Source organism: Myxocyprinus asiaticus, chromosome 46 (assembly GCF_019703515.2).
Source record: "Myxocyprinus asiaticus isolate MX2 ecotype Aquarium Trade chromosome 46, UBuf_Myxa_2, whole genome shotgun sequence".
NCBI lineage: Eukaryota > Metazoa > Chordata > Actinopteri > Cypriniformes > Catostomidae > Myxocyprinus > Myxocyprinus asiaticus.
The window spans coordinates 12,572,301-12,585,357 of record NC_059389.1 but is presented as its reverse complement, the minus strand read 5'-3'; the positions used below and the strand labels follow the sequence as shown (position 1 = coordinate 12,585,357).

At 37.1% G+C, this 13,057-nt stretch overlaps 1 protein-coding gene across 1 annotated transcript in view; it reads right to left on the bottom strand.

Moving 5' to 3' along the window:
• Positions 1-804: 804 nt before the first annotated feature.
• LOC127435816 (synaptotagmin-9-like) overlaps positions 805-13,057 on the bottom strand; it is a 48,093-nt gene continuing 35,840 nt past the window's right edge. The window contains exons 4-7 of the mRNA XM_051689544.1: positions 5,117-5,237; positions 4,724-4,895; positions 3,522-3,651; positions 805-1,264 (exon numbers count right to left, since the gene is read on the bottom strand). Coding sequence (XP_051545504.1) covers positions 1,193-1,264; positions 3,522-3,651; positions 4,724-4,895; positions 5,117-5,237 — 495 coding nt within the window. The 3' untranslated portion in view covers positions 805-1,192. The remainder of the gene's footprint in view (positions 1,265-3,521; positions 3,652-4,723; positions 4,896-5,116; positions 5,238-13,057) is intronic.

Below are 13,057 nucleotides of genomic sequence, written 5' to 3'. Positions count from 1 at the left end.
CAATAATCGTGCAATTTACAGTAATTACCAAAGATATGCTTCATTTTTTTAAAAGTTGCATTCAAATCAACTTGGTGTAAAAATCTAGTTTAATCATATTTAAAATGAAGTACATAATATGTCCAATGTAAAATGTTACATTTGAGAAAATCTCTTAGCTGTAACTTTCCAGTTTGGGTTGTCTCTTTTCTCTTGATTCTTGAATCTTACTAGTCTCGAGTGTGGCTTCTGCAATCAGCTTGCACTACCAGCTGTCAGTAATTGTGATTTCCACCTGCCTACTGGCAGGAGCATCTTTCTATCATCAGCCCTCACCTGCTGACTCCGGTAAAAAGCACAGTATGACAAATATCATTTTAAAAGTTTTGACCTCTCACACCGACTTAAACCCACATGTCAGGAAGCCAGAGTGCAGCAGGACTTTGATTAAAGAACCAGAATCATCTTTTCTTGCAGATTGCTTTTTTTGCCCTTTTGTAAGGGACCTCTGTGTAGGATCATTTACCCTTGAATGATTTCTGAATAGAAGAGCATCAGTCATGTGCGGTTTGCTGACATGTCATCTATAAACAGTTTAAAGAGGGCAAGAGGTGGAATCTGTTGAAAAATTACAGTAAAAGCTGTGCCCTTATACCTTTTATCTCTCCTGTTCCTTTAGGAAGGAAAGCAAAATATAAGTTTTTGTGTTTTTAGCTTGGAGTAGACATAAATGTGCCTTTGCAATTTGTTTTGACGAAATCAAACACCAAGTCTTGCTATTGCATTTCTTACGTATTTTTATACAGTAAGAGTTGACAATAAAATTCCACAAAATAGACCCCATGCACTACACTTCAAACAATATTAGTGTGTTATTACAATGTGTTATACTGATACATAAAACATGACTATGTCAAAAATACTTACCTCTCAACTAAATTTGATAACAAAAGCAGAACAATGTTCAAGGCTCATTTAAAAACCAAATACTGCTCACATGGTCACTTTACATGCAGTGGACTTGACACTCTTGTTCTATCCAGGAAATTCTTATGTCTAAAGAGTCCTGGGTGTTTACTGCATTGAGTGTGTGCACACATTTAAAGTGACCTTTAACGGAACCGAGATATTTGTCTCACTCTCTCTCCTTTTCATTAATGTTGTAACTTGGACCCTTTCAGGTTTCTACATGGCTGAACCTCCACAGCATCCATTATGGGGAAGGAGGTGTCCTCAGGGAGTTACAGGAGCCTTGGCTACCACCAGTCGTGCTTTGGGCAACCCACTGCCAGAAAGAGACATTAGGGTTAGCTGAGGAAAACTCATAGGGATCAAATGGTAAGAATCAGAATTTAAACACTTTGATGTAAAGCACATTGGGATGTTTTTACATTTTGAAGATTTGCTTTTGGCATACTACAGTACGTTGTAGGGTAGGCATATTTGGACATGGGGAGACATTGGCTGTGCCCCAAATGACGCACTACACACTATGCACTTACAATATGCCCTCTATGCCATGTAGTGTATGAATTTTTAAAGTGTAGTATCATCCCAAATAGAATTTGCCGTTTTTCAGCTAATGGAAGTGACGTTTCAAATGCACCTGATACGTTGCCGCTAGCTTTAGCCTGTTAGCCAGTGTGGGGTATTGGTAAAACATTCAACTCACATTTGTAAGGTGCTGTCTTCACTGAAGTTTCGCTAGTTGCCACATTCACCAGTAATTACAATTGTTCTGCCAGGCCAGCATCGCGGCCCCATAACTCCGCCACTTCCACTAGGGCAAGTCGTGACTGTTGAGTGCATGAAGTGTCCAACATTCCACACTCCATTTTTTTGGTTGAAGAAGTACATAATCCGGGTACTCGTAGTACACTTTTTGTTGCTTTTTTAGTGTAAACATACTACTCGCACTACTTACACTACAAAATGGCATAGAATAGTGCAGAAGAGTGCAATTTGGGACGCACCTATTATTTTTGACATTCAATTTGGTGACACTAGTTGTGCAGAAAAAACACACTTCACATTTAAAGCTCAGCCAAAACAAATGCTTTGGGAAAAAACTAAATCTCATTTGCTGACACTGAAGGGCTGAGGTACCACAATGTCATTATGATTTTATGGCGCTTTCATTATGTTTTCACAATGGTCATCTTAGTGCCTGAATGGCTACAGTCTCACTTTTGCTTTTGAATCAATGGTGATTGTGCAATACCTGCGAACACTGTCTCCAATATTCCTGCTCTAAGTGCAGAAAACACATTCCTTAACCTGAAATTTCCCTGAATTTTTTTTATTTATTTTTTTCCTGGATTGAAATGTGATTTTCTTATACGAGTTAAGCTGAGGCTTTAAGGGGTTCTTCACTTTCCTGTGGCAATAAAACTCTTTTTGTTTAATATTGTGGTGGTTTAGGGAGCATACAAGCTCCCTAACATGATTTCATAGCAGTAATGTGTGAAAAGCCTTCCAAAAAAAGGAAAAAAGAAGATGAAAATCACGAACTCTTTTTAAAAAGCCCTGGTGTGCTTCCTCACAGAGGGCTGAGGTAAACACAAATAAGGCATTGGATTTTAGGTAGGGCTTTCTTAAACTTCTAGTTTTTTTTTTTACCTCGCAACATTTGTTGGTCTGCGTTGACCTGAATAACTTTTGCATTGCTGTATTGCATCAAGGGGTCATGTAATTCAAAATAAATTTTTTCTTGAACTTTTGAAATAAAAAAGTTCCATGCACTATGAAAACATTCTGTAACTTCAAGGACTGACAACCTCCATACCAGTCCAAAAACAAAAGAAAACATCTACGGGAACCAAGCTGCAAAAGCGACTAGTTCCAAAGTCTTACATCAGTAATAATGTTGATCGCTCAGATTTACATGTCAATGACGCCTTGAAACACAGCACAAATACTCATTTCACATGCAAAGAGGATGTTGACTATGAAAATATTCTGTAATTTTAAGAACTGCAAACCTACACCAGTCCCAAAACAAAACAAAGAACGCAACCAAACCAAACCAACGGGAACCAAGCTGCAAAAGCTACTAGTTCCTTAGTCTTACATCAGTAATGCTGTAAATTAATATATGATTGCTAAAATTATCATTTCAGTGACCCCTCGATACACAGCACTGACTCATTTCTCATGCATAGAGGATGTTTACATAGAAGTCTTTAAGATACATCACTAAAAAACAGCCTGTTTAATTTTGAGGGTCAGAGATAGGGTTGAAAATGATCATACATTTTTTTTTCAATTATGTTATATTTTTGGCACACAATTTTTTTTTTTTTTTTTTATATAAAGAAACCTCAGAGGGGAAACAATAAAGGAGAAAGAAAGAAATTATATGATTTCTTTAAAACAATAGCTCCTTAAAAAGTCAACTTTAGGCTTGTCTTCATTCATATATTTACTTTATTGATTACCATAAGAGAATTTCAAAACATCCGCAACAACTATTATGGGGTTGTCAGTGAAATTTAGTCTCCAAACACTTTCTGCTGTTGAAAACCAAATAAGGTCGACATTACCTCTACAATTGGGTGCCAGTGGGCGATGGGTTTGCGTGGGTATGTGAGCATCTCATTCCAGTGGTCACGTCCCAAACTCTGAGCTCTGTTCCCCACATGGCAAACACCAATAACCTCATTGTGACCTACACTGTGAATAAGAAGAGGGACATATCCATACTTATAATGTGTCAGTTTAACCATGTTGCCCCACAAGCAGTGTCTCTTTTCCAAAGCCGTGTATGATAATATGCACTTTTAAGTGCTGTCTACCCTTCAGTAAAGCAACATAATGATTTCTGTACAATCTTTTTATAAATTATTTACTCTTCTCCTCATCAGGACACTCGATCCATTTGGATGTCTGTTCATTGGTTTTTCAGTGCTGGTGAGACACTGAAACATTGCGGTTCATGCTTCACAAACAGGACAGTGATCTAAATTTGATATGAAACCCTCGCTGCATAGGGAATATACAGCAGCTCATGCTGTTCCTCAGATCATCCACAAGCACTAAGAATAAACTTCTATAGTCTCTGAACACTGTGCTTGGCAATAATTAAAAGCATATTTCTTTCAGATGAGATTCTTTTTCAGTTCATATTTGACATGCAGCACTCACAAGCTCATACCACACTGCTAGCTGTGCATTCGGATTAACTCTGTGTGACAGTAAAACTGACGGAGGAACAAGTGGGTGTTGGGGAAGCCACTTTGAAACTGTGGCTGTTCTCAACTGGTGGGTCGTGACCCATAAATGTGTCACAGGCAGTGGTGTAGTAGTGTCTGAAGAAGTGGGCCCCCCCAAAATGGCGGCGGAGACTACAGTTTCTGTAGTGAATGACAGATTTTATTCATTTTTCTAAATATAGCTATTGTTAGCACTTGTTGTTTCGGTCATATTCATTTATGTATATCAGCAACCATATTAAGAATGTTGTAGATTTTTACACTGTTAAATAGCTTGTATTTGACCAAAATACTATTATCGTCAGCAGGCTAACTGAGTAGTTTTATGGTGTCAAAATAAACGTTCCCCAGGAAATATGTATGAATGAACCTGCCGTCATCCATGTTTTCTGTTCTTTCCGACAACAAAGCACTTGAAAGCTACATACTCGTAATTACTACTTCAGATATGGGAAGTAGGATATTTCCAATAGCACATGTAGGCAGCATTAGTTACTCCCCAACACTAATAACAAGAAAAATTTGTATCTTACCGGTCATAGTCCATAACTGCTATTAAAAGGCTTATTTGGTCAATGTTCTCAGGCGGAACATCGAAAACGATGGCTTCATTGTAGACTGGATTAAGCGTGTTCCGTTTAGTTGATGTTTTCCTTTTCTTCAGTCTCCGTCCTTCACACATTAGAGAGACCTTTACGTAAGGATCTTAAACGAGAAAGAACAAAAAAATTACTAAAATAGTCGCTTGGCACTGCTTGTGTACATTAAATATCCCCTGCCACATTCTCAAGTGTTTAGTCGATGAAATCAATATTCTTTTAGAGAGCCCAGGGTGGCCCTTTGTTTTAACATGTCATGATGATGCACAAAAATCACTACTGCAGGGATAATAAGTCATTTAGAGGTGAGGGCTGTGAGGAGCCTACCAGACGCTCCTGTGATGTCCATGGCTTTAAGGTTTCTGGCTTTAATTATTGTTATGGTCAGTCGCCCGGCAGTTGGCAAATAACAAAGAGAAAACATCAGATCTCCCAGATCCACATTATCCTAGAAGACATACAGCCGAACAGGAATAAGACACTTTAACTGACATAATCATATCATAATAGTTAATTTAGTGCATTAAATAGCATTTACCAAGGCTTCCTTGAATTTCTGTTCATGGGAAATGTGTATTTCTCCATTCCATGGCAGTGTAGTGTATTATATGCGCAAACATTCACTTTGATATGACTCATATTGAAATTGCTTTTTGGGCATTACAGCTGCTTCTAATAATTAAAAGTGTGTAATAAATATAAATAAATACCATTCTATCAGAGACATGCAGATGGGGGTAGTGTTCGGGAAACCTGATTGAAAACCTGCAGTATTTTTTAAATACATTTGATGATGCTCTAGTGGCACAGAAATTACACACTTTAAAGTAAATCCTAAATTAGGTCATTTACATATAGAAATCTTAAAGATACAGTATCAAAAACATCCAGTGTCATGTGATTTAAAATAAATGAATGGCCATCTGAAGTGGGCTTTGAGATGCAGTCAGGACTCAATATAATGCTAAAAGATGTATGGGAATAGATGTGTGTTCAGAGAAGTGTTTCACCTCAAGGGAATTCAGTTCTTGCACTTTGCTCTCCACTCTTTACACAAGCAGAAACCTGCTGTCTAATTATCAGTTCTGAAAATAACCACAATTTGCAGTTTTATTTTATTTATTTTTTAAATTAGAGATGTATTTATAGCAAACTAAAAATGCAACCCATATTCTACATCTTATAATAATGAGCCTATAAAGGGAGCCAACAAAGCATAAGCCATTGCTTTAATGGTGATTCTATCACATGTGCACCACACATATACAATATATGATAATGACTGCTGTGATTGTAGTCTTTATGCTGTTGTTTGATGAAGAACAAGATAAAAAGCAATACACGGTGAGTGTATTCTAAGGCAGCATCCTAACTGAAACGTAACCTAATAAGTGAAAGATTAGGAACAGTCTATTGGCAGCAACTCAGTGTATCAAACAAATGCTGCATCTTATGCAAAGTGTACTGGTGAATCGGCTTTTACCAATTGATTTGGCATTAACTTGTTGCTAAGATAATGATGCTAATTGTAGCACTTACAAATATTTCATTGGGTTAAACTATGTTTATTGATACTGTTTGATTATGAACTAATTATATTTGTAATCGACATTTCTCTTGCTTCGTCCACATTCTTGGATGGAGTTTTTCATTAAACTTGTCGCAAATTGGATTGGATTGGCTGGATTACACTACACGACTTTAACCCCGATTTTAGCCCTGATTTTCAATTGGGCTGAGTTTGAGAAAATCATGTAGTGTATAATTTGTACCGACTCTGTTTTCTTACCCACTGATTATGATTCCATCTAGTCGAAGGATATCAAACATGTTTGATATTTTTGAGCCAACTATCCACGACTACAGTGGAAATTTTGTAGTGTATGATGCTCTACGACTCAAATCTTAAGTCATACAATGAACAGCCAATGGAAATCGCACTGGGACATCAAGTTTAAGAAATGAAGATGGCGAACAAGCACTCCAGTGGAGTTAAAATTTTGATGCCTCACCAAGTGTTGTGGTGTAGAGGCCATACTTGCTGCGTCTTCAAACCCTAGACTAAAATGCATTTGCCCTGTTTTTGTTTTTGTTGTTGTTTTTTTTCATGACTTTGAACACAGAATAGCAGCAGCAACAATAAAACCAGCCAGCTTCCATAACCATATTTGTTCACATGCCATGCTGCTCCCTAGAATGGGAAGGTCTGTGTTTTTGTGTGAGCTTGTGAACGGATTGGATCGGCTTTCGTTTTAAGTTGGGTAGTGTGCGATCCTCAGTTGTTTGGTGTGTGATGCCCAATTTTTTGTCTGTAGCAATTTTCAAAGTCAGTAAATGATGCTAAGTATTTTGAAATGTGTTCAGATTTTAAAAGATGTGTAGTGTAATCCAACCTTTAGAAGACACCATAATCACTTCGGAACAGGCTTCATGTCAAGGGCCTATGATGCCTTCAGATGCTGCCTATGTAGGCAGCTCACTAGGTTTTGGAACAAAGCCTACAGTATATTACTTGAAAATCCCCGTGGAGCAAACTGGGGTTAAGTGTCTTGTCCTCAGGCACAAAGGTGCTATAGCTGATGTGATCTTGGAGACCGTCTAGTTCCTGGTTCACCACCAGTCGGTTGAACTACTGGTATGCATACATGCAGCTCTCTGGTTCATCTCAGCCCGTTAATGCAATGGCATAACAGGATGGAAGAGAGGAAGATGACCATACATTAGTAATGAATCAAAGTGTTTGCAGAAACCAAATGGGCCTTTAATGCACATGGCAGCCAGGCATTGCCCGATCCCACAGCTGCCAGAACTTTCACGTACTGTCAATTATTAACTGATCTATGTTAATGGACACACTGGGATTAGATGGGTGTGTAGTGCTGCTGAGAGCATGTTAGAACCCTTATCATTACTTAGCCTCTCAAATCTTTTTCCCCCAAGGATATAAGAGAATGATGTCAAAGTTGCATGAGTGTTGGAGGTCCAGTAGTGGACATTATAAACGGCTTACTTTTTATGCACTAAAAGTACATGATATGGCCAAAAGTACAATATGTGGACATCCCATTCTTATAAACAGGTTTGGCTATTCCAGTAATTCCAGTGAAAACAAATCTTTATGCTTCTCCATACGATTTTTTTTTTGCAACTTTATTGCAGCAGTTTGGGGAAGGCCTTTTGTGTTCCTGCATGAAAATGCCTCTGTGCACAAAAGGAGGACTATAAAGAAATGGTTTGCTAAGTCTGGTGTTGAAGAACTTGACTGGCCTGCACAGAAGCCAAGACCTGAACCCCTACTGAGCACCTGTGATTGATTGGAACAGCGAGCAAGGCCCAATAACCTAACATCAGTGCCTGACCACACTGATGCCCTGGTGTTCTGTTGAACATTTAATTTCAAATGCATTAATTCGTCCTTTTGCTGCTATGAGTTCTTCCACTCTTCTGAAAAGGCTTTACACTAGATGTTGGAACATTGATGTGGGGATTTGCTTCCATTTAGACACCAGAGCATCAGTGAGGTCAGACAATGATGTTAGGTCATGGGGCTTGGCTCACAGTCAGTGTTCCAACTCATCCCTAAGGTTCAGTGTGGTTTAGGTCTGGGCTTTGTCCAGGCCAGACAAGATCTTCCATACCAGACTCACTAAACCATTTCTTAATGGACTTTGATTTGTGCACAAGGGCATAGTCATGTTGGAACAAAAAAGGCCCCATCCCAAACTGTAGCCACCAAGCACACAATTCTCTCGAATAACAATGTATGCTGCAGCAGTAAGATTTGATTTCACTGAAATTACTGTTATAGCTAATCCTGTTAATTAGAAGGGGGTGTCCACATACTTTTGGACTTTTTGGATGTTATCTTTCTTTTTCATGCTGATCATGGACTGGATTCCCTTCTCTAACTCTTGATTTACAGTGTAAAATGAACTGCATGACTGGTCAGCACACATCATTGGGCTTCTAAGGCTTCTTGACAAATCTAATCATTTGTGATTGTGTGTTTTTCAGAAGCTCTGAAGTCCTGTTAAGATAGATCAGTCCCATCCTGAGCAGTTCAGAGCCTTTGGGCTTCTTGCACAGTGGGAGGTTTCGTACATTAAGGCTGAGAAGAAAGGTCATGGAGGAAGGCAGCAGAGATAGGCTCATTATCTGGCCAGGTCGCAGCACTGCGTCCGGTACTGTCAGCCATGCTGGGAGCTGTGTTCATTAATGCACAACAGGGATGAGGCTGGCAGGGCTGAAACTGGTCACAGTTGTTCTGTCTCATAGACCCTCAATGCTGAGATTCACTTGCGAGAGTCTAACTAGATCCAATAGGAAACACTATTAAACACTGACTGCATTTACATGCACAAGAATATTCTGATATTTAATATATTCCACTCTGTTGCATAGATGATGTTTTGTTATTTACATCATTCAAGCTAGCCAGTTTATATTTATTCAGAATATTTCTTTCTATAATTCATATTTATAAAGTTATAAATATAACCAAAATCGCTTTAATACAGACAAACCATATACAGTATTATTGTAAGTGTCTATTTATTGGCAGTACGTTTCATCTGTCCTAATCATTCCTTTTTGTTTTCCATTTATAAACAAAAATTATAGAACAGGAATCAATCATTCACAACTTTGGTTTAAAGTTATATCAAACACAAAAAACAAAAAACAAAACTATTGCTACAGTAAATGTCACATTTACTAACTCTAGATGATGTTTCTCTGTCATTTAGATTTTTCCACTGATTTGTTCAGAACCAATTTTTGTAAATCACACCTTAACCATTAGGTGGCAATGTGTTTTGGGTGTGTCATAAACCATTGATAAGCATTGAGTTGTTCACAGTAGAAACAAGTCTAATTATACTTTATTAATTTTAGCATGTCTAGAAAAGCTACTTGGAGAATTCAGCAGAGTGTTTAAGTATCATAAGCATTTCCTCACTAATGACAACAAAGCATAGTTATCATTTTGTGCATGACTATACAAAAAGACAACAATATTTGTTTAAAAATAATTATAAGTGATTCAGTTATGTCCTGATTCCATTGTAATATCCTCTCCTTCAGTTGGTCAACAGGTCCTGATCCTACCTCATTCAGTGAAGGGTGTATTCGTTCAGTGGGTCAAACCAATGATACTCTCCTTCACAGCCCGCACTCGAATGCTATTGGCTGGTGCTACAGTCAGTCTTTACAGGCAAGAAAAGCCACCAAAGCAGTCTTGCACTGCAAACTAGAGCTCTGGGCAACCACAGATTTGCTTGCTGATTGCAGAGTTTTACAGATTTTTAAGGGAGATGAAATTTAGTGGGGCTGCATCTTTTGGTGCCACTCTGTGGACTTTTCATCCTGAAACTGGAGCTCACATGTGCCCATGGGCTCATTCTATAATTTAGGGTACATTCAATGTCCGTTGATGATAATTACATATTTTCTAATATTCTTTTTCATAAATATCCCATTTTATCCATTAACAGAAAGCATGTTATAATATCAAACAAATATTTTGTGCACCCCATGTTTCATTTTGCATGAAATTGCCATGATGTTTCTTAATTGACAGTTTCTGCATTGTCTGTTTTTGAAGTGAGTGGGTCTTAAGTTAAAAAATAATGAATAAAAAATGTTAAAGTCAACCTTATCTATATTTTATTTATTTTTAGATTCTTAAATTTCAGAAAATTTTATATTTTAGATTGAGTTTGACATTTTAATAAAGAAAATATCTTATTTTTCTCATGTCCACAAAAGTTCTGTCAACTATGTTACTAAACAAACACCCCCCTGTAACTAAAAAATGGTATATCCCAAAACCGTGTGACCAGCATCATGTGATGTCATTTTCCTCTGTCGGGGACATTTTGAACACCTAATGGCGAGTGTCCTTTCATTTTTTTCAGTGTTTTAACTAGAATAGCATATTGTCGAGGAGTATATTAACTGACCGTCAGCTATTTTGGGTACATTGTTATGATTTTAACTAAAATATATATTTAAATTTGAGATTAACCTGATCAAGAAAATGACATGACAAGGCCTACCATTGAAATTATGAGTAAAAATGGGGGAATTGTCAAATATGTTACCCTCAAGGGCAAATTCTTGCATAACACAGTTGACGTGACCCTACTGTGTCCACTGATGTCCACTGATGATAATTAATTATTGTCCATAGATCAGTTTTTTGTCATTATTTAAGCCTGTATGTGTCAGAGGACCCTGAGGGTGTGTGTGCCCTTGTGCATGTGTGTGCGTGAATCCGTGTGAAGCATGATGATTAGTGATTAAGGGAAATTTTATTTAATTGATTTTACAAAATTACCTAGATATTGTTCCTTTGCAAGTTAAAACAGAGATCCTCTTATGTAAATGGTGTCATTGTATTTTGTGAAAAAAGCAGGATATTGCTTTTTCAACAATTTTGCTTCCTCTGTCAACTATGTTACACCTGATTATTTTTACATTTCAAATAACAAGAATGCTGCTCCTGATATCTTTCAAGGTGTATTTTACATCCACAAAGGTTAGAGTTTTGCATAACATCTCTTAAAAATACCAAAATTATATTTAAGGCAGACTTATGATAATTTTTTTTTTTTACTGTTATTAGTGACCGTGCTGAAAATATCACATGAAAATCTGCAAAAACATACAATTCTTAATATGATTTTAAAAGAATTACTGCACATGTGGCAGAATAGACAAAAGAACCCTTAATTATGTGTGCTACTTGAAGTGTAGCATTTAATCAGTGTCTGCAATGGCATGCAGTTTGTCCATAACATAGCTGACAAACTCACTAGGGAAAACATCCTTTCCCTTATAATATCAAAAAGGTGTTTAATGCTTAAGCTTTGAAACTAGTAGATATGTTACATTGAAGAAATATATTAACTTAAACCAACAGCTGTTTTATTGAGAAAGCACTTTGTTTTTGTACTTTTTTTGTTGACATGAAATATACCCCCAATTATAGAATGAGCCCCAGACACTTCCAGCTTCGGCCACTGGGGGCAGTGCTTCGAATTTTCGTAAGTACAGACCTATTTCAGATGAAGAACTTTCGACCTCCTGTCTGCAAATTACATCAGTCTGAATTATGCGCATGTACGTAAATGTGGTAATTGTTGAACCAAAAATCCATTGATCAACATGACCAGAGATCAATCTTTATCACCAAGTGCACAAATATTGAGGCAAGCACAGCCTCTGCAAAAACTCCCTAAGTATTCAGTGAGATCAATAAATGTTATTGCCTCGGGATTGGATGTAATGTAGGCAGTTTTTGTTTGTTGTTCCTTGCACATTATAATTAATGTCTACTACAGTAGGTAAAGGAGAAAGGTAATGTTTCATCTTTATCCCTGGGTCTCATCCATACAAAGCACAGCTGTCATTAAGAGAGAGGTAAGAGAAGCTGACTCTTGTTGCAAATTAAAGCCTAAATTGGATTCTCCTCATCAAGCCAAATCCTGGTTGCTTCATTATAATGATGAATGCCTTGTACAGAAGCAGCACATACAATAAAGCCTGTATCTGAATACTGTTTAGCTCCAAAAAGGACAAAACATCACCATAAAAGTAGCCCATACAACTCATGGACTATATTTTATGTCTTCAAGTCTAGCTTTGTGCAAAGAAACTCATTCACTGAAAATCTCAAATTTAATTCTCCATTCCACATATTTGAAATGGTTACAACCATGGGCGCATTCAGGATTTCATCTGAGGGTACACACAGAAATCAAACGATGTTACATTTTCTCTTAACAGCTTACAGTTCATTGTGTTGCAGTTGTTTGTATCATGATAAATACATGTAGTGTGACAGTAAAAATATATTTTAGAATCATAAGAATCGGCATGATTAATTATTTTCATGTATTTAATACAGGAAGTGTTTACAAGATATTTTACCACAGATTTTAAAACAGTCCTCTAATATTTATCTGAATTGCTTCAAAATTGTTTAGAATAATTTCCAGACACTGCTGGTCTGCAATAATCAAAGTATATTTGATATTTTATTAGTGTTGCCCTTTTAGTGTTACTTGGCATCCACTCAATCTGGATTGGTGGCACATGATTTGCGGCTAATATATATTTTAATAATAATAATATGTATACTTTGTATAGGCTTCATTAGGGGTGTAACAGCATGAGATTTTCACGGTATGATAACCATTACAAAAAATACCACGGTATTACAGTATTATGGTATTATGGTGTATTACTATTATTATTAACAATTTA